The sequence below is a fragment of the Chiloscyllium plagiosum genome, unplaced genomic scaffold (genome assembly GCF_037043375.1).
Source record: "Chiloscyllium plagiosum isolate Xiang-an unplaced genomic scaffold, Cpla_swu_hap1 HiC_scaffold_6, whole genome shotgun sequence".
In the NCBI taxonomy this organism is placed as follows: Eukaryota; Metazoa; Chordata; class Chondrichthyes; order Orectolobiformes; family Hemiscylliidae; genus Chiloscyllium; species Chiloscyllium plagiosum.
In genome coordinates this window covers 109,806,803-109,829,365 of record NW_028270144.1, presented here as the reverse complement: position 1 = coordinate 109,829,365, position 22,563 = coordinate 109,806,803, and the positions used below count along the sequence as shown (strand labels likewise).

The window sequence follows — 22,563 nt, the reverse complement described above, 5'->3', positions numbered from 1 at the left end:
ATACACAATTTATAGCAAAAGTTTACAGTGTGATATAACTAAAATTATACATAGAAAAATACCTTGATTGTTTGTTAAGTCTCTCATCTGTTAGAATTACCATGTTAGATTCACTTCTTTCATATGTAAATCACAAAACTTTTTTTAAAAAGTTACATTCTCAAGTGAACTTTAACAATTGGGGAGAATGCAGGTAAGTGGAGTTGAAATGCTCATCAGCCATTATTGAATGGCGGAGTGGACTCGATGGGCCGAATGGCCTTACTTCCGCTCCTATGTCTTATGGTCTTAATTGGTGTCAGCCCAGATAATGTATTGAAGGTGTTCGCCCCTTGTGTGCTGTTCTCAGTGCCTTAATGTTTAAACTGATTCTAATCTAAAAAAATGAATTAACAGAATCTTACATGGATTTATGCAGTTTTTGAGCAAAGTACAATGTAAGTCTGCAAGTACAAATTCACCCCACAAACGCATATGTGTCTGTGTGCATGTGGATTTGTGTGTGTGTGTGTAAGTGTGTGTGTGTGTGTTTGTGTACTTTGGGGTGGGGGTTGCTAGGGTAAACATGTTGACTATGTCAGTACTCATCAAGGAAAAACCAGATTCGCTGGCTTGGATATGTGCCCAGGGTATGCCAAACCTGGAGGTAGCCTGCTTCAAAAGACCAGCAAGGCTTCCAAAGCTCTGATTGAGGAATGCAGTCAGAAGGGACATGAAAGCCCTCAACCACGACAAGTGGGAAATCTAGCTGATGACTGATGCAAATGGGAATACCAACTGGTTGCAGGTTTTTGTCCCCATGCCAACATGTGCTTTCAGAAGCTCCAAAGCAGAACCTAATCTGGCCATCAGGGCAGAGATCATCCTAAACCCCCAGCAAGGTACAACTGCATGTGTGTGGGACCGCTGCTAGCTTCTGTGTTTCCAGAATCAGTGGGTCCAGCTATTGACAGAACTGCAACAGATGGTGTGATCTGCTATGGAGCTGGGTAAATAACACAGTGGGTGAAGTGATTGGGTTTGAGAAATGGGATGATGTAATTGGGTATGAGAGAAACACATGCAAGAAATCTGTGCAGTAAACCAGCTAGCATGAGGTGAGAGAGTTTATTGTATGGGCTTTCACAAATGTAACAGAGCCTGATGTACCTCTGAAAGACATGCATTATGGTATTTCGTCTTAAGTTTTAATGAACAGTGTTATAAAGAAGGCTAAGTCTGAAGACCATTCTTGTTCTTGCTTCCTCTGTAACCAGTCTGTCTTGAATCCAAACTCATGGATGTGCACATAAACTGCACAATAAAATCATCACTCAAAAATTTAATCTCTCAATCAATAGGCAAAAGAAAAATAGTTTATTTGGCCATTACCAAATTATTGAGGTAAAAACAAAGACTGCAGATGCTGGAAACCAGAGTCTAGATTAGAGTGGTGCTGGAAAAGCACAGCAGGTCAGGCAGCATCCGAGGAGCAGGAAAATCCTGCTCCTCGGATGCTGCCTGACCTGCTGTGCTTTTCCAGCAACACATTTTTCAGCTCTGATCTCCAGCATCTGCAGTCCTCACTTTCTGCTAATTACCAAATTATTGCCCATTGTTATAAATTTTCAAACTGTAAGTGGAATACAGATAATAGTCTGAGATGCCAGCAAAACCAAAGTTGAAGCAGGACCTACCTTTCAGAACTTTCATTTCCTTGTTGTGGTTATTTACGAACAGCTCCTTGTTTTCTGGAAGCAGCCACTCATCCACCAGATTCTCATCAATTTTAACACCATTGCTCAAACTCCGGAGTAAGCTGGACTTGGTATGAGCTGTTAATGGGAACAGTGATATTATCATATTACTGTTACAATTTCAACATTTTCCTTTTATTGTTTAATGTCTGAAACAGTTCAATACTTTTTAACTGCATAAATCTCATTAAGAGTACAAGGTTGTGGCCCTTTGAATGTATGTTTTTCATATGGAGAACATAATACACTCCCAGTACAAAATGACATGTGTAACTCCCGAACATACCACCTTATACTTCAATCCTACACTTCATAACAGCACCAATATGATACCAGTAATGTTTACAGAATCATAGATTAATTACATCACAGAGGAAGGCCATTCAGTCTATTCAGTCTCAACCAGCTCTTTGAAATCAGCGTTTTATTTATCGTCATTCATTCACCATCCGTTTCTCATAACACGACACATTGTTATTTTTTATAATAACATCTAATTCCCTTTTGAATACATCAATGGAGCCTGCCGCCACCTTAATCTCAGGGAATGCATTATAGGTGCTAACTAATCACTGCCATCAAAAAGCTTTCTCTTATAAGATCTTCACTTATTTTTATCTCCCACTTTAGTCTTCTCTTAACTGAGGAAGGTCCTAACTTCTCCAATCTTTCCCGAGAACGATTCTCATAAAAAAACATCTTTTACACTCTCACCAGTGCCATCATATCATTCGTGATGAGGGGCTTATGCCCGAAACATCAACTCTCCTGCTTCCCGGATGTTGCCTGACCTGCTGTGCTTTTCCAGCACCACACTTTTCGATTCTGACTCTCCAGCGTCTGTAATCCTCACTTTCTCCATCACATCATTCCTAAAGTGTGATGCCCAGGACTGAACTCAATACTGCAAATGACAATGAACTAGTGTCTTATTAATGTTCCACATAACCTCCTTGCTTTTGTGCTTCATGCAGCTATGAATAAATACTGCATGCTTTATTAACTGGTCTCTCAACTGTCCTGTAGCTTTATTAATCTATGCACACATACTCCCAGGTATATCTGCTTCTGAAACTCTTTAGAATTTTACGTCCAGTGGGATGCTACGATCAGACACATAGTCCCCTCCCCTCCTTTATCAGCATTGCGCTGGGACCAATCCCTCTGGTACACTCCTTCTTATTCCCAACGCCTCCCCACACTCATATGGCACCTTCCCATGCAATCACAAAAGGAGTAAGAGTTGCCCATTTACCTCCTCCCTCCTTACTATCCAAGACCCCGGATATACCTTCCAGGTAAAGCAGTGATTTATCCGCACTTCACTCCATCTAGTCAACTGTATTTGCTGCTCACAGCATGGTCTCCTCCACATTGGGAGACAAAACGCGGAGTAGGCGACTGCTTTGTAGAACACCTATATTCAGACCACAAAAGTGACCCAGAGAAACCTGTAGCCTGCTGCTCCAACAGTCCACCGTATTCCCTGGCTAACATTTCTGTCTCACGCCTGCTGCAGTGTTCCAGTGAGCCTCAGCACAAGCTCAAAGAACAACATCTCATTTTCCGATTGTGACCCTGCAGCCTCTGGGACTCAACATCAAGTTCAATAACTTTTCAGCTCACATTATCACTTATTTAGCTTCTCTTCTGTCCTGGCCTGCCATACGTAAACCCCTCATTTACCTCTCCCTTTCATATCTCTCTGGGCTCTGTCTCCACATATCTGCTCACCTCTCCCTCCACCACTCCCCAGCCTTGCCTTCAGTATCAATGCCAGTGTTTCCTCACTGCCATTGGTTCTTATGAAGAGCTACCAAACTCAAAACGTTAACTCTGCTTTCTTGCTACAGATGCTGCCAGACCTGCTGAGTTTTGCCATCAATTTCTGTTTCGAATACCATCCTAGATTTTAAATTTCTCCATGGTCTCCCTCACCCCTCTGAGATATCTCAAATCTTGGCCTCTCTAACGTTCCCAAATGTAACTGTTCTGCCAGCATCTTCAACCGCTTGGTCCCTCAGCCCTGGAATGTCTCTAGCTGTGAGCACCCTCCTCCTTTAACACAGTCGTTAAAGTCAACCAAGCTTTTAGTCATCTGATCTGGTTTTTCCTTTGCTGCCCAACTGTCATATTTTATTTTAATAATTCCCTGCAAAGCATCTCAGGGCTTTTCATTATATTATAGATGTGCAAGTACAAGATTGTTGATTAAATAAATCCTGGAAAATCAGTGAAAGGTGGAATAATGGCCAGTTTCCCTTACCAGCATGTAGAGCTTTCTTCCTTTGTAGTTCTTTTGATCTCTTGCCACTATCTGCGCTATAAACATGGTACCGATCCCTGTGGTTTCGATGTGTAGCTGGTGTCCAGTCCGCAGCTGATTTGGGTCTCAAAAGTGCCTTAGCATTTAGAGAATGTCGCTGAGATGTATCGTCACTCCCGGTTCGATCATCAGCATTGATACTGCAAGGATGAAGGCAGAATAGTTTTTAAAAGCACTTTTTCTGGCTGAAATGACTGTGAAATGTGTCATGCCATGATACTGTTTATTAGCTCAACCAAAATCATCAGGGGGTAACATTAAACTGACACGCAAGCCAGTTCTTTTTATAGTTATGTGATGCTTCAATGCTATCCATGCAGTTTGCAATCCTGTGCAATGTTGGATTTGAGGGTGTCTCGGAATCAGTCACTTGATGCATTGTTTCTGCAAATGTTTGCATGATTTTCAGAACTTTTTGAACTCTGGTCATTATCAAAGGATAGATCAGAATACTTTCTAGATGTTATGAAATTAAATACAATAAATATTTTTAGATTTCTGTCTATTTCGATTTCCGTTTTATTGTCACATGTACTCAAGTATGGGGTACAAGAGTACAGTGAAAGCTGTACAACCACACACAATGCCATTTTAGATACAAAACACCAAGATACGAAATCATAGTTACACAAATATTGCGTGCAATTCTGGTCTCCTTCCTATTGGAAAGATGTTGTGAAACTTCAAAGGGTTCAGAAAAGATTTACAAGGATGTTGCCAGGGTTGGAGGATTTCAGTATAGGGAGAGGCTGAACAGATTAGGGCTGTTTTCTCTAGAGCGTCGGAGGCTGAGGGGTGACCTTATAGAGGTTTATAAAATTATATGGGGCATGGATAGTATAAATAGACAAAGTCATTTTCCTGGGGTCGGGGAGTCCAGAACTAGAGGGCATAGGCTTAGGGTGAGAGGGGAAAATCTAAACGAGACCTAAGGGGCAACTTTTTCACACAGAGGTTGGTATGTTATGGAATGAACTGCCAGAGGAAGTGGTAGAGGCTGGTACAATTGCAACGTTTGGATGGGTATATGAATAGAAAGAGTTTGGAGAGATATGGACCGGGTGCTGGCAAGTGGGACTAGATTGGGTTGGGATATCTGGTCGGCATGGACAGGTTGGACCGAAGGGTCTTTTTCCATGCTGTGCATCTCTATGACTCTATGAGTTAAAAGGTTCAGCACTGCAGTGTTCTTTGTATAAAAAAAAGAAATAAAGTTAAAATGTCAAACATTATAGTCCTTTCTTATGCCATGGGCCTGCAGTTGTTCTAAGCTGTGCTTTCCAATGAGAGCTCGTTCTCCCCCCATGCTGGGCATACTTTCATCCACATTGGGCTGAGAATTGCCCAAGCACACCAGACTTCACCATCACTCACAAGGCTTCAGCCCTGACCGCCAACGCTGCCATTCCTCATGGCCAGATGTCCAAAGAGATATGGGTGTTTGCGTGCCGAAATCTTTAAAATATCACGAAACACATTCAGAAAATGTTCAAGAAAGCTAATGGAACGCTGGTCTTCATGTCTAGAGGACTGGCGTACAAGGATACAGAAGTTATGTTGCAGTTTTATAAAAGTCCCCATGGAGTACTGTGAGTAGATGTGGGCACCACACCTTAGGAAGGATATATTGACCTTGGAGGGAGTACAACAAATTTTGTCTGCTTTCTCTAGAATTCAGAAAGTCCAGGGGTGATCTGATGAAAATCTCCAAGATATTAACAGGAACGTCGGGGTAGATAATGCTAAACTATTCCCACTGGTTGGGGATTCTAGAACTAGTGAACATAGTCTGAGAATTAGGGCCAGACCATTCAAGAGGGATGCTAGGAAATACTCCCACACAAATCAGGCAGTAAATGTTTAGAACTCTCTTCAACAGAAAGCAGTACATGCTGGATTACACGTTAATTTTATATCTGGGATAGATAAATATTTGTTCGGTAAAGGTATAGATCAATATGGGCCAAATGCAGATATATGGAAGCAGGCCACAGATCAGCCATGAACTCACTGAATGGTGGAACAGGCTAGAGGGGCTGAACAGCCTACTCCTGTTCCTATTGTAATACATGGAACCTGAAATAACTCAACAAAGTCAACCTTTATTTACATGTGGACAGTTGTTGACACTGATCCAGCTCCCTCAGAGCCAGTTCTCAGAGGGAACAGAACCCTCTGACACGCTTGTTTGTCTCTGTCAGCCAGGGCTCTCTGACTGGACTAGATTAAAACCCCAGTCAGGGTACTCAGATTCTATGCTGTCCAGCTGACTGATCTCCTTGCAATCATTATAAAATCACAGTAATAAAGACAGCAGTGCAATGATCCACAAACAAAAATGGCATAAACAACTGCATACTGGGAATCTACCAAACAGATTATGATGCAAGATTAATCTGCCTCTGTTAAATACAATGCAGCCTGCTCATTAAGATGATTTGCTGTAAGTCACTGTCTACAAAATAGACAATTGCAAATGGTCCAAGATCATTACTTACTAGCACCCTGTAAGTCTCACCTGTATCTCTTAAACGAAGAGAGATTGTACCTTCTAGAGATGATGATGTTAGTTGTGTGTTAATTATGTTAAGCTACACAGGTGAAATGATTAATGTGTACCTTGAATACACATGAAAACACAAGGCTAGCAGGTAACAAGCAGACATACCTAATGCTGAATTCTGTGAAAAAGCCCACTATCAAGGAAAGTATCAGTGTCTTATTTCCTACTTCACCAACTGGCTTGGGATTGAATAAACCAGCAGAGACCAGTGGAAGTACTGTAATGTACAAAGACAGTCATCATGGGAGAGACGGGGAGAACATGCGCCAAAATGTTGGATGTTGCACGAGAATCCTTAGTGGGGGAGGTAAAAATAAGAAGATCTGTCCCATCTGTCACATCAGCAGAAGAGGGTGAACTTGTGGGAATGGGAGGCCCTCCACACATGCTCAAAAGGAAGTAGGAACAGATAGCTGCAGAGGTTAACGTCAGGTCAAGTCCAGAGGATCCAAGAAATTTGATGACTTCAAAAGGTAGCCGAGCTACAGAAGACACTTTTAATTGTTATATCCTATCAACGTATTATTAATTTCAGACACTGCTCAATTCAACATACCCCCATCACCTACCAATCAACTATCGCTATTGTATCAGGACTCAGACTTTAATTCATACCTTCACTTCAATCTCACGCATTTAGAACTGCTGTAAGACTCACACTCACATTATTCACCTTGTGCACACAGCAGTTATAAGTTCCATCTGAGGATTTGCACCATCTGTTCAGTTGATTGACTATGATCAGTCAACATTCATAAATATTACAGCTTAAAAAGAATAGAGTAGCTGTGTATTAACAGACAGTGCCACATATGGTGGGCTGCAGATTCACTTCTATCCTTGTTTATTTCTGTTTTTGGCTCTTTTGCCAGGAACAGAATTAATACATGTCACATTCTTTATTGGACAACTGGTTTAAGAAGTCCCTCCAGTAGCTATATTATTTTAAACTGGATGTAAGTTTGCTCATTTAGCTGGAAAGTTTGCTTTCAGACATTTCATCACCATACTAGGTAACATCATCAGTGAGCCTCCAGTGAAGCACTGGTGTTATGGCTTACTTTTTATTTATGTGTTTAGGTTTCCTTGGGTTGATGATGTCATTTCCTGTGGTGATATCATTTCCTATTCTTTTTCTCAGGGTGTGATAAATGAGATCCAAGTCAATGTATTCGTTGATAGAGTTCGAGTTGGAATGCAATGCTTCTAGGATTTCTCATGTGGCTTATCCTAGGATGTCCCAGTCGAAGTGGTTTCCTCCTCATCTGTATGTAAAGATACTAGTGAGAGTGGGTCATGTCTTTTTTTGTCTAGTTGTGTGCAAACTTCATGTGCAAATGAGCAAACTCACATCCAGAATCTCAACCTGAGCTACAAATCTTCTCCAAACTCGCTAATTATTTTAAACAACTTGAATGCTTGCAGCAAACTGTTTAGACCAGTTGCAGACTCAGTAATGCAGTCTTTTGTTGGTACATCCATGATTTCAACTTGAAACCTCCAAACTTAAAGAAAAATCATACAATTTCTCAACAATAGGTGGCAGGTCAGATTGTTAGATAAAATATTTTGAAATAAAGCAAAGACTGAACAAAAAAATAACAAACAGGGAAAAGTTAGTATCTGAGAGAAAGCTCGCTAGAAATAGAAAAACTAAGAATTTCTTCAGATTTTGATAAGGCTAAGCTAACAAAGCTAACAGGCTCAAGGGGCTGGATGACTTACTCCTGTCCTGAAGTGAGTGTGGGAGAAAGGGAGGTGGAGAATTAATAATGAAAAATAAGGAGATTGCAGATATATTGAACAACATCTTTCACTGGTCTTCACTATAGAGTACACAAGTCACAGCCCAGAAATAGCTACAGATCAGAAGATGAAGAGAGGGAGGAACTCAAGAAAATTACAGTCACCGGGAAATGATACTGAGTAAACTGATGGAGCTGATGGCTGGCAACTCCCTGTGTTTTGGTGAATTTCATTCTAGGGTCTTAAAAGAAGTGGCTAAACAGATAGTTGATTTATTGGTTTTAATTTTCTAAAATTTCCTAGATTCAGAGAAGGTCCTGTTAAATTGGAAAGTGGCAAATGTAAATGTTTTATTCAATATGGGAAAGAAACAGGAAGCTGAAATTACATTCCAGTTAGCTTAGGCCTAGTCCAAGGGAAGATGTTAGATGCTATTATTAAAGACACTTCATTCAGTAGAAATCATATTTAACCAATTTGTTAGAGTTTAATTTCGAGGAAGTAACATGTGTGGGTAAAACCAGTGGACATATACTACTCAGATTTCTAGAGTATTTGAAAGGTACCACATCAAAGGTTATTGTGGGAAAATAAAAACTCATGGTGTTGAGGTAACATACTGATAATAAGAGAAGATTGGCTAGCTAACTGTAAGCTGAGAGTAGTCATAAATAGGTCTTTTACTGTTTGGCAAGACATAACAAATCACATGTCACAAGGCCTCAACCTTTTACAATTTATGTACAATTATTTGGATGAAGAAACCCATATCCCATGAGCGAGTAAAATAAAACATTTTTGCCATTTTCATAATATATTATGAGTTTTAGAAACGTCACTCTGTAATCCTAGGATTTGGAGTACTGTGTCCAGTTTTGGTCCCCACACCTCAAGAAGGACATACTGGCACCGGAGCGTGTCCAGCGGAGATTCACACTGATGATCCCTGGAATGGTAGATCTAACATATGAGGAACGGCTGAGCATCCTGGGATTGTATTCATTGGAGTTTAGAAGATTAAGGGGAGATCTAATAGAAACTTGCAAGATAATACATGGCTTGGAGAGGGTGGACGCTGGAAAATTGTTTCCGTTAGGCGAGGAGACTAGCACCCGGGGACACAGCCTTAGAATTAGAGGGGGTAAATTCAGAACAGAAATGCGGAGACATTTCTTCAGCCAGAGAGTGGTGGGCCTGTGGAATTCACTGCTGCAGAGTGCAGTGGAGGCTGGGACGCTAAATGTCTTCAAGGCAGAGATTGATGAATTCTTGATGTCACAAGGAATTAAGGGCTACGGGGAGAATGCGGGTAAGTGGAGTTGGAATGCCCATCAGCTATGATTGTATGGCGGAATGGACTCAATGGGCCGAATGGCCTTACGTCCGCTCCTATGTCTTATGGTCTTAATCATACAACGTCACCAAGGGATATTTTTTATTAATGAACTAATGAAGGGAAGCAAAATAACTAAAGTGTAGTAAAAAATATTCTGAAGCAGGATAAATTATATCCACGAGCATAAAACAAAGAATTGCAGATGCTGGAATTGTGAAAGAAAAACAGAAATTGCTGAAGAAACTCAGCAGGTTTGGCAGCATCTGTGGAGAGAGAGTTAATATTTTAAACAGAAGGAACAGGAACTGAAAAAGGGTTACTGGACTTGAAATGTTAACTCCGGGGAACTTATCTCGATTCTCAAAGGTCCACGTCACACAAAGCACAGCTGTGACAAAGATTGATGTCGGGATTTTGAACTTACTCGTGTTTTAGACTGGTTTCTTCCCCGTTGTAATACCAGTCCAGCATTACACATTCAGCATACAGCTTTTCTACCTTCTCCAAATCATTTCTCCCCTTCTCCATTTCTTTCTTCAAAAGGCAAATATCTTCACTCTGAACAAATTCAAATTAATTCAGTTAATTAAAACAAGGACCACTGTTGATTAAAGAAAATTCAGATTTATTATAAAAGGCAGAGATTGGATTAAACAAGCACTTTGATTTGCCATTCGTTATAATTAAACACAAAAACGTACCTACTTGAATAACAATCCCACCGATTATAAAAACATGATCTATCTCATTCTCCTTCTTATATACTTGTGCATAACAACTAGTCTGAATTTCTATGGACATACCTTAATAGAAAATAATAAGCATAATAACAGAACTTGGGTCGTTTAGAGAGCAACTCGGAGATAGTGAGGATTGCAAATTCTGGAGAAGTCAGACTCGATCAAGTGTAGCACTGGCAAAAGCACAGCAGGTCAGGCAGCATCTCAGGAGCAAGAGAGTCGGTGGGTGGGGCATAACCCAATGGATCTGCTCTGCTTTTTCCAGCACTACACTTTATTGATTCATTTAGACAGCAATTTCTACAAATAAATAAAAGTCCTCTGTCTCATTTCTGAATATATAGATGCAAATTAATTACCAGAATAGATCACTCGTTACCTTACTCAAAGTTACAGCAATGAGAGTGCAACATTAAGGAAAACAAAGCAAAATAACAAACAGTACTACTTTAGAAATGTTAGAATGAAGGTGACAGCCGATACATAGCCTTTGGGATTCTGGTTCCAAAGCCTCCTTTAAGCTCTTTCTAACAGGTTTCTGATGATAAATCTCTATTTTGTGTTTTGTATTTTATTTCTTTGAAAAGATTGACTTATCTTTAACATATTAAATCTTGCCAATGGCAGGACCTTGGAGATTTCCTAGAATGAAGGAAATGGTAATGTCCGTGGCAGGCCCCAACAGTTTAACACAATCTTTTCATAGCTCACTTCACTGAGGGCTGAAGAAAGTCATAGCAGGAGAATGAAACTCCAGTTTCATTCTTTTCCTTCTGGCTCCTGGCCTATCATTGTGTGAATATTTGAATGCCCTCTGAAATGGCCCCAGCGAGCCACTCAGTTCAAGAAGCAACTAGGCCTGGGCAATAAACGCTGGCCCAGCCAGTAACACCCACATTCCATGAATGAATGAGGGAAAGGTCACTCGACTGGAATGTGAGATGGAAACTTCTCACTGCAGTGAGGATGTTGGCATTGGGACAGGAAGTGAGCGATACTTCTGCTGGGCAAGGGGGTTGACATGGCAGAACCCTGCAACAATCTGCCAATTAGATATCCATCAGTAAGGAGCACAGCCAATTTGTGCAGCAGAGGAGGAGGGCAGGAATCTGTCACCTGTTACAATCCACACGTCTATCCTGAGCCTTCCCATTATCCATTACCTCTCTCCAATTGACACTGTCCACCCAGAAACATTATAACCTCCCCTAAAGTAAAGGGCTTTTGCCCGAAACGTCGATTTTACTGCTCCTCGGATGCTGCCTGAACTGCTGTGCTCTTCCAGCACCACTAATCCAGAATCTGGTTTCCAGCATCTGCAGTCATTGTTTTTAACCTACGTCCCTCTTCCTTTACATTTTCCTGCACCCTTTCCGTTCCTACCTGCTTCAGACCAGCCTCCCTCTTTACTTTCCTCCGTGCCTCAGATATCTCCATCCATGCCTTCTTCCTTCCCTGGTCAGCCATGCACTGATATATTTTGCCTAATGTCCTCACCTCAACTGTGGATTGTCACAGATCTAACAACGCTCCCCAAAGCTGAAAAGACAGCTGTTTGTCACTTGACCTCCAGCTACGGACAATGTACTGAGAAGTTGCGGATGGAGTTTAATTCAAATAAATGCGAGGTGCTGTATTTTGGGAAAGCAAATCTTAGCAGGGCTTATACACTTAACAGTAAGGTCCTAGGGAGTGTTGCTGAACAAAGAGACCTTGAAGTGCAGGTTCATGGCTCCTTAAAAGTGGAGTCGCAGATAGGTAAGATAGTGAAGAAGGCGTTTGGTATGCTTTCCTTTATTGGTCAGAGTATTGAGTACAGGAGTTGGGAGGTCATGTTGCGGCTATACAGGACATTGGTTAGGCCACTGTTGGAATATTGTGTGCAATTCTGGTCTCCTTCCTATTGGAAAGATGTTGTGAAACGTGAAAGGGTTCGGAAAAGATTTACAAGGATGTTGCCAGGGTTGGAGAATTTGAGCTATAGAGAAAGGCTGAACAGGCTGGGGCTGTTTTCCCTGGAGCGTCAGAGGCTGAGAGGTGACCTTTTAGTGGTTTACAAAATTATGAGAGGCATGGATAGGATAAATAGACAAAGTCTTTTCCCTGGGGTCAGTAAGTCTAGAACTAGAGGGCATAGGTTTAGGGTGAGAGGGGAAAAGTATAAAAGAGACCTAAGGGACAACCTTTTCACGCAGAGTGGTACATGTATGGAATGAGCTGCCAGAGGATGTGGCGGAGGCTGGTACAATTGCAACATTTAAGAGGCATTTGGATGGGTGTATGAATAGGAAGCGTTTGGAGGGATATGGGCCGGGTGCTGGCAGGTGGGACTAGATTGAGTTAGGATATCTGGTCGGCATGGACGAGTTGGACCGAAGGGTGTGTTTCCATGCTGTACATCTCTATGACTCTAGTACAGAGACCTCGTCTGTTGCGCAATAGAAATGTGCAATCAATTCTGGCGAGATGGCTTTTTAATTTACATGTGTGAGGTACGAATGTGTAGATTTCCCGAAGCTTCCCAAAGCTTGAGCCACCATCAAACTCTGAGAAATGGTCATTGCCGCTTCATCAGACCATTACGAAGTTGATTTGTGGCCTCCTACACAATTCAGTTCCCCTGCCCCCTACCTGCAGATACCCACTCCAGGAGCAGAGCGAGATTTTCTCTGAACTCTCTCTGTCTCGCTATCCACAGAAGCTGCTGAGTTTGTTTTGTTATTCTAGGTTGCCAGCTTCCATGGTATTTTGCTTCAGATTCATCCATTCCTGTGAAGCACCTTTCAGTATTTAATGCCAATAAATATGAGTTATTAAATATAAAATTACAGAGGTATCAAAACGCATTTGACACTCTTGCTACAGAGTTTCCCAAGGATTTGAATTATTCTTCATTTCGAGTGTTGAAAACTCCCTACCTGAAATGGCGGAGGGTTAGAAGGCACTGTCATATCACTGCTATAGCAATGGAACCGTCCACCTGTATTCGCGGAAAGCTCAAATAGAAACTCATTGGCTTCAACATCATTGCAGTTAAATGAAATGCAATGGATAGGGACAAGGCAGACGAGCTGTACCTGAGCAATAATGGTTTTCGGAGGCTGTATTTGATAACAAAACATAAAGCAAAATTAACCATTAAGTTAAGTAACCTGTTAAAACAAAAGTGCTACCTTAACTTGAGAATCCTCTATTCGAGGGAGGAGCAAGTCAGTTACTGTGCATCTACTAGTGTTCAAACAGTATGCTATTTAACTGAACAAGCATGCATAACTCTTGGCTTTAAATATGACATTGGCTAGGATTCTGTCAGGCCGACTGGGTCTCATCTCATGGTCAAGAAACCAATGGGGAGAGTTCTATGGGGAAGGTCAATGGATTCAAGCTTTCAGGCACTTAATTGGTCACCATTGGATCTTCTCTGTGCTTTGATGTCCCCAGTGATAGATGACGCACTCATTGAGAGATGCCAGCCAATCAGAGAACACCACCTGCTCATTACCGTCTCTTCAAGGGGAGTCTGCTGGAAGTGATGAACCTGCCCGAGGACCTGGTTCATTCCCCCTCCCACACAAAGTAAAGGTGAATATGGGAGCTGGGTTGAGAGGGATGTGCTTGTGGAGTGGGGGGGGGGGGGGGGGGGGTCATGGGTGGGAGGGGCTGGTCAACCACCACAAGCAAGGGAGTACCCTTTCCTCTTCCTGTCCCTTTCCCTCAATCAGGCACTGTGCATCTGAGGTCAAAAGATCCTGCTTCCTCTCCTGCTACTGAGAGCTGCTGTCAGGAATTGTGGGCCACCTTCCAAGGATAAGGGATAGCCACAGGCCTCCAGATAATTTCTAATCAACTGGTTCAAAGTTTCCTTGCACTGAGATTGAATCCAGGCCTCCCGGGCCAGAGGTAGAGACACTGCCACTGCACAAAAAGAGCAGTGAGCCAAGCAGCTCTATACAATGGAAGTCAACTGGCTTCAATATTGAGCCTGGTTGACAACCTGCTGCTATAGGCTGGAAATCTCTCATCAGCCCTTTCTGCTCTTTGACCCAGTCTGCCGCCAAGAGATTGATGAGGTCAGACTCCTTTGCAGGAAAAGCACCAGATCTGGTGAGAAGGCTCAGGTGCTGTTGAGATTAGATTAGATTACTTACAGATTAGATTACTTACAGGGTGGAAACAGGCCCTTCGGCCCAACAAGTCCACACTGACCCGCCGAAGCGCAACCCACCCATACCCCTACCCCTACATTTACCCCTTTAACCTAACACTATGGGCAATTTAGCGTGGCCAATTCACCTGACCCTGCACATCTTTGGACTGTGGGAGGAAACCGGAGCACCCGGAGGAAACCCACGCAGACACGGGGAGAACGTGCAAACTCCACACAGTCAGTCGCCTGAGTCGGGAATTGAACCCGGGTCTATGGCGCTGTGAGGCAGCAGTGCTAACCACTGTGCCACCGTGCCGCCCATAACAGATGGAACAGACCTTTATTAAAATTATTTAATCCCCTCTCTGTGTTTGTCTAGAGCATCTCTAGAGAAAAACACAAGTGAGGCAAAATCTTTTCATTCAGAAGATTGAGAGCCTTTGGGACTCTCTTCCTCAACATGTGCTGGAAGCAGATTCTTCTGGTATTTTTAAGGCCAAGGTGGGTAGATCATTGTTGAGCAAAGGGGGTTGAAAGGTTTTCAGGGGCAGCAGGGAATGTGGACTTAAGGTTACAATCAGATCCGCCAATGAATGGCCATCACCTGCTCCACATTCACATGTTCACAACTGACCCTTGAACCCTTTTAATACAGTCTCGTTTTCACAACATAATTATGCCCCAGAAACGGCTGCGTCATCCTTGCCTTCTTATTTCTAACTTCTTTAGGGTCAAGATTCTGGATACCCAGGTCAGCCATATCACGGCAAGGGTGGGGGGGGGGCACAACAGATGCTCGGTGTTGCCACGGGGTTCCATCTCAAATCCCAAGATGATCCGTTAAATACTGGAACCAGGCAGTGGGCTGCAGGGCAGAGGTGACAGAAATGTTTGGTCCAGCACCCAGCCAAAGAACTGGAGAGGCACCAGGCCAGAAAGAGTTTTGTCGTGCACCATATTTGTGAGATAGTCTTGGGGTAGATGCTCCATTACCAGCCTGCACCACTCCATAAGACCTGGAGGGTTTTCCAACGTTCCAATTCATTAAAATGTTCTTCCTCGCACATTGGGTAAGAATGTTACACAGTCTCTTCCCGTGTTCCCCCAGAGAGGGTAAAGTTGGTAGTCACTGAAGAAGAAATACCAGGTCCACTTTGACTTCAATTCCCAGGATTTCCTTCAGCTCTCTTACCATGGCACTCCAGTATCTCTGGTTCTTACAACATGACCAAAAGCAGTGTGTAAGAGTGCCTATACTAATTTTACATTTGGAGATTCTCCTCTCTTGAACGTAGCTAGCCTCTCTGGTGCCATAGGAGCCCTGTGTAAAATCTTCAATTGCATGGCCTGCGCTTTGTTATATATTGAGATTTTCTTTACATTTTCCCATATATTTTCCCATATTTCCAATGAAATATCCTCTCCTTGATCCCGATTACAAGTCTTAGAGTCTCTCCGCATCTCCTAAGGCATGTCCTTTCTGTAAATGATACAAAACACAAACTGAAGGAGCGCCCATGCACCAGGCCAATGCTGTGCATCCATTCCACCACCCTTGATTTCAACATCTAAATACACTGGCGCATGCTCCGACATAGTTATATTCCCAGTTTTGCACGCCAACGTTCTGTCCAAACAAACCAATGGCATAAGGAACATGTCAATTTGCTTGTGGCACTTGTGTGGGTTGGAATAAAAAGTAAAGTCTCTTCCATTAGGGTGGAGATGCCTCCCCACATCCACTAATCCCAAATCCTCACACAAGTCCACCAACTGTCTGGATTGCGAAGGTGTACCTGCCAGGCCCCTTGGCACTCTGCCTACCCCAGGATCCATTAGGCACTCCCCAAGACTCATTAATTTAGCAACTGCATCAATTAGAAATTTAAGAGGGTTCACTGGTGGACAATAAACATTGAAGATGCCATACTCTTCTCCATGTATTAGAGCTTTAAGAATGAAGAACCATCCATGTTCATCCTTAATTTGCTCAGTTACCTGGAATGGGAGGTTCCTTCTTACCAGTATAGCCACTCCTCTACACTTGGAGTGAAAGGAGGAGAAGAATACCTTAACATAACCCCCCTGCTGTAGTTTCAGATGTTCCTTACCAGTTAAATGCGTCTCCTGCAGCAGGGCGATGTCAACCCTTTCCTTCCTAAGGCCTGACAGCACTTTCTTTCTTTTAATGGGGAAATGGCTCCCTTTTACATTTCAAGTGCACCACCTGAACAAATCACTAGCCATGTCATCCAGGGCAGCCCATGGTTTCCCAAGAGGAGGAAGCTTATCTGAGGTGCGGCGAGTGAAAAAGACATTAACTCTATAAAGTCTAAAAACTTTCCTATAAAAGTTACAACTAAAAAACTAACCATTACATTTAACTTTATCAAACACCCAAATAAAGCCTAATTCACTAGAGACCTCCCCCTTGCCCATAGAGGGCAATCTTACCAATGCTTGCTACCATCCTTGCTCCTTCCAACAGATCGCGCCCCAGTCCCAGGCAATACACAGATAAAGAAAACAAATTATTTACATTTTGAGAGTTAATAATGGACGCCCACCCTCCCCCCTCCACACCTCTTCTCCATCCATCTTAACCACAGGTATAGCCACCCCCAATCCAAAAACAAAAGGACCGCAGCAAAAGAAAACCCCAGACAATAACCAACTGACCAAAATGGTAAATAAATCAGGTTTTACAACAAGGCAGTACAAAATCTATAAAACCGATAACCACGAAAAGGGGAGAAAGAAGAAAGAAGGGGCAGAACAAGTAAAGAAAAACTGTATCATTGTCTGTAATGGTGCCCCTTCCCCCTCCCCCCGCACTCCCAATCCGAGTCCTTTATTTCAAAGAGTTCACAAAGTCCTTTGCCTTTTCTGCTGAATCAAAATTATGTATCGTCCCTTCGTGAGCGAAATGCAACACCACCGGATACCTCAAGGAATATTGAATGTTCAGATCCCTTAATTTTCCCTTAACTTCATCAAATGCCTTTCTCTTATTAATTATGACTCCTGAGAAGTCTTGAAAAAACATTGTTCTTCAGCCTTTGTATGTTAAAGCCTGTGGATCTCTTCCCAGTCTCCTTGCTGTTTCAATCACTAACTGATTTTCTTTATAGTGCTGGAGTCACAGGTGCATGGACCTGCGCATTGCGATCCGGTAGGCCCACTCCACACTCACCAGGCCCAACTCCAACCCCAGGAACTTTGGGAGCCACTTCTCCAAGAAACCAACAAGGGTCCTCGCCTTCCTCACTCTCCGGGAAACCCACAAGCCATAAGTTTTTCTTCTACTGCTGTTTTCTAGGTCGTCCACTTGTTCCTGAAGGACCTGAACCTGGTCTTCCAGCATTTGGATTCCCTCCTCCCGAGACCTCCCCCACATTCTCCAATGCCGCGGTCCTCTGCTCCACTGCTTCTACTCTTCAATCTAATGTTTAAATCTCCTGTTCATGCTTTTTCAGCATAGCAGATATTGGCTCCATCGCTGCTTCAATCCTTCCTCGGAGTTCAGTGAACTCTGAGAGTAAATGCTGCTGCCCCATTAAATCCAAAGGGGCCATGGGTAGGGGCACCCCCGATGCAGTAGGGGAGCGCCCTGCTTGCTGTACTCCTTTTGCCCCTTTTCTTTTATTCACCTTCATCCTGATCTTAGAGCTGTCAAATCACAATACTAGCTGCTCCAGATGTTCAGTAGCTTTTTATTGTTGATTTTTCTCCTGGGGCTGGTAAAGGTCCACTTTGGAAGGGGATATGGCACAGAGCCCAGCACAGCAGACCACTCAGACTGAGAGCTTGGATCTATGCTTTGCTATTCAATGCAATCATGACTGATCTGATAATCCTCCACTGCACTTTGCTACTGTTCATTTAATGCTATGCCAACTTGTCTGGTTAATCATGGTTATTTATTCACTTCCAAGAATCCTTCTTCCTCACTGGACTATGTCTTTGCTGTGAGCAATGAATGATTTTCTTAAACACCCGCCACTGTTCCTCGACTGTCTTTTAGTTTAGCACAGTTGTTTCAGACCCAAGTTTCTCCCTCTCAAACTGAATGCTAAATTCTACCACATTATGGTCATTGTTTCCCAGAGGATCTTTCATTCTGGCATCATTTATTAAACCTGCTTCATGACTCATCACCAGATCCAAAACAGCCTGATCCCTGTCTGGATCCATAAAATATCACTCAAGGCATGGCTTCTGGACAAACATCTACATGGAATCAAGACCCTTTACTACCGGAGCATAAATAAAAGGAAATCCTGCTGAGATGAAAAGGAGGCCACATCTTGGGTACAATGTGCAGTTTGTTATCCAAAAAAAGGAGCTATTTGCTGTTAAAGTACTACAATGGCAGACCAGTTTCCAGGGATAAGAGGACTTGAGTACTACAGGCCAATATCCTCTGGAGTTTAGAGGAATGACAGGTGATTTTACTGAAATGCATAACATCTTTAAATGTTGTGACATATTAAGAGGCTGTTTTTATTGGTTGGAGAGTTGAGAACTGGGAATCATGGTCTCAGAATAAGACAACAAATGTTCAGGAATGGGATGAAGGGAAATGTCTTCACTCAGAAGGTTATGAATTCTCTACCACAGAGCTGTGAATGTACTCACTCGGTCAGTAAGTATCAATTCAGTAGAAAGATTGATGGATTTTTGGGCAGTAAAGAGATCAAAGGATGTGGGGATAGGTTGTATAGTGGAATTGACATAGACATTTAGTCATGATCTAATGAAACAGATTTTGCCTTTCAGAACAAATAGTCAAAACTAGAACAGGACGATCAGAGCTTAAAATTGCAAACTCATGAGGAACTGCAAGCTATTTTTCAGTCAAACTTTCTCTTACTGACATTTGATATTCTCAAATGAAGATGAGTGACACTCAACTGGAATTCCCAGAAAAGAGTAACATTGTGAAAGGCTTGTGAACATACGAAGTAGAAGCAGCAGCAGGCCATTCAGTCTCTCTAGCTTGCTGTGCCATTCAACAGGATCATGACTGATCTGTTTGTGTTTTGAAGTCCACATTTCCAATAGCCCAGATAACCTTTGATTCCCTTGCCCTTACAAGGAACTATCTACTAATGCCTTAGAAGTATTCAATGATCCCATCTCCACTGCCTTCTGAGACAGAGAGTTCCAAAGTTGCAAGACCTAAGAAAGAAAAACATTCTCCCTCATCTCTATCCTCAAAGGACAACCCCTAATTTTACAACAGTATTCCCCCTAGCTCTCCACTCACCTGACAAGAGGAAACATCCTTTCCACATCCACCTTGTCAAGACCATTCTGTGTCTTGCACATTTCCTCTCATTCTTCCAAACTCCAGTGAAATTATAAAAACAAAGTCACTATTCTTGAGGCGACATTGACACCTTCAGATTTTATTCAATGAATAGGATGTTGGGTTTGTTCTTGTACAGCACTATACCTGGTCAGGTCTTCCATCGGTGAGGAGATAAACAGCTTGAGTCCCACCATCAGCAAGAGCAAGTCGTATTGCTCCCAAAGTATTTGTGGAACCCCCGACCTGTAGAGAAATACAGCATTCCTCAATCTGAGTGTCTCAGAAAGCAATTGAAATTTGACAATATCACAACCATATTAATCCAAATGAGGCACGACTCAGAGATCTTTCCAGTGCCATGTTCTAACTTTGTCGTTGGTGAAGCAAAATCACCAAGTTACCTGCACTTTCCACTTAAGTTATTTCAACAAAGTTGGAGCCACTTCTTGATTAAACCCATATGTATGCAGAAGCACCAAATGAATGCATCCCCAAGGTGGCAGCACTGAGATGGAGAATTCACTATTCTAAAATGTTAGTGCAGTCACATCTAAACTATAGCTTGTGGGTTTTATTCAGACTGTAAACAGGGCCACAAGGGCCAAGCAACTCAATTCCCTTTCCATTTTTCTTTAAAAAAGATTGTGTGATCTTGCGTTAGGCTGAGTTAGCTTGTTTCAGACTGAACATCAATTATACAACATGTCAGATAAGGCACAAGGGAAGATAATCTGAGAACCTGACGATTGGTATTCAGCATCACCAGCTGGAACACACACACGTGTGGAAGTCAGCTGAGATTAGGGTCAAGCGAACTGACTGCTAGCAGCCACCATACGACCAATTAGTCAGAACTTGTGGAATGGCCTTCAATGAAAGTCAGCGCTTTCACGAGAGGGAGGGAGAAAAATGGATTCTAGACATTTCAAAATTAAAGCCATATTTACCTTTCAGCTAAAATAAAAATGAACACTACAACAATCATGGGAGCAATTTCAGTTCGCTAACTGCAAAGTGTGCTTGCTGATGCTACCTTATTGATCCTTTCAAATAATTCTAAAACTGATGGGTCAATCCTCTATAAAAGCACACAAAATATCATATAACAAAAACACATCCAGTCTGCCAGACTGATCATACACTTTGCACAGTTCAAAGCTAATTGCATGATCACATGATAGTTACTGTCTGGCCATCATCCAATAAAAAAAAGCAATAAAACATAAATAAAATGTTGTCATCCACAATATTAATGAAGGAACAATTGAAAAATGCTTCATTAATGAAGAGTAAGCATTTTAATCTTTATACAACTTCAAACCCAGAATCTGTGTACTTTGTCTACGGCAGTCTAAGCTATATGGTAATAGCCAGTTGCTAAGTAATAAATACCACATGTTGAATATAACATCTCCAATGTAATCAAGAATAAGTGTAGACAATTATCTGTGAATTAATTAGGAAAATATCATAGAATTCAAATTTTTCAAACAACTGTAACAATCCGAAGTACAAAAGGTATGGGGCACAAGTTAGGCTAATATAAACAGCACTGGCTCAAATAAAAATGTGAAGAATCAGAACTGGACAGTTCTCTTCACGTAGTCATAGGGTCATAGAAATGTACAGCATGGAAACAGACCTTTCGGTCCAACTTATCCATGCTGCCCATATATATCCCTACCCAATCCAGTCCCACCTGCCAGCACCCGGCCCATGTCCCTCCAAACCCTTCCTATTCATATACCCATCCAGATGCCATTTAAATATTGCAATTGTACCAGCCTCCACCATAGCCTCTGGCAGCTCATTCCATACATGTACCACGCTCTGCGTGAAAAACTTGCCCCTTAGGTCTCTTTTATATCTTTCCCCTCTCACCCTAATCCTATGCCTTCTAGTTCTGTACTCCCCACCCGAGGGAAAAGACTTTGTCTATTTATCCTATCCGTGCCCCTCATGATTTTATAAATCTCTATAATGTCACCCCTCAACCTCCGACGCTCCAGGGAAAACAGCCCCAGCCTATTCAACCTCTCCCTATAGCTCAAATCCTCCAACCCTGGCAACATCAAAATGTTAATATCTGAATTCAAGTCACTCATCACTAGCTGTGACACAAAGCTCTCTATCCTATTTAACTGGAAGCGTGAACAGGGATTTAGAAGCAAATCATTTAATACAATAGCAAATCACTCAATCCAGGCTACTCTCACACTGCCTCTCAGTGGTTGGTTCAAGATTGGCATAGAAACAGTCATAACCAAAGGGAGGAAAGTGGCCTGCTCAGAGACAAAAGAGCAGAGATTTCAGAACAGAACAGTTCTCAACTGCAACTAGGGCGGCACGGTGGCACAGTGGTTAGCACTGCTGCCTCACAGCGCCAGAGATCCGGGTTCAATTCCCGCCTCAGGCGACTGACTGTGTGGAGTTTGCACATTCTCCCCGTGTCTGCGTGGGTTTCCTCCGGGTGCTCCGGTTTCCTCCCACGGCACCAAAGATGTGCAGGTCAGGTGAATTGGCCATGCTAAATTGCCCGTAGTGTTAGGTAAGGGGTAAATGTAGGGGTATGGGTGGGTTGCGCTTCGGCGGGTCGGTGTGGACTTGTTGGGCTGAAGGGCCTGTTTCCACACTGTAAGTAATCTAATCTAATCT

At 42.5% G+C, this 22,563-nt stretch overlaps 1 protein-coding gene across 1 annotated transcript in view; it reads right to left on the bottom strand.

Moving 5' to 3' along the window:
* The window catches only part of LOC122551170 (von Willebrand factor A domain-containing protein 3B-like), a 155,457-nt gene that overhangs the window by 60,405 nt on the left and 72,489 nt on the right, over positions 1 to 22,563 (bottom strand). The window contains exons 12-16 of the mRNA XM_043692794.2: positions 20,053 to 20,151; positions 13,366 to 13,548; positions 10,132 to 10,265; positions 4,003 to 4,202; positions 1,677 to 1,814 (exon numbers count right to left, since the gene is read on the bottom strand). Coding sequence (XP_043548729.2) covers positions 1,677 to 1,814; positions 4,003 to 4,202; positions 10,132 to 10,265; positions 13,366 to 13,548; positions 20,053 to 20,151 — 754 coding nt within the window. The remainder of the gene's footprint in view (positions 1 to 1,676; positions 1,815 to 4,002; positions 4,203 to 10,131; positions 10,266 to 13,365; positions 13,549 to 20,052; positions 20,152 to 22,563) is intronic.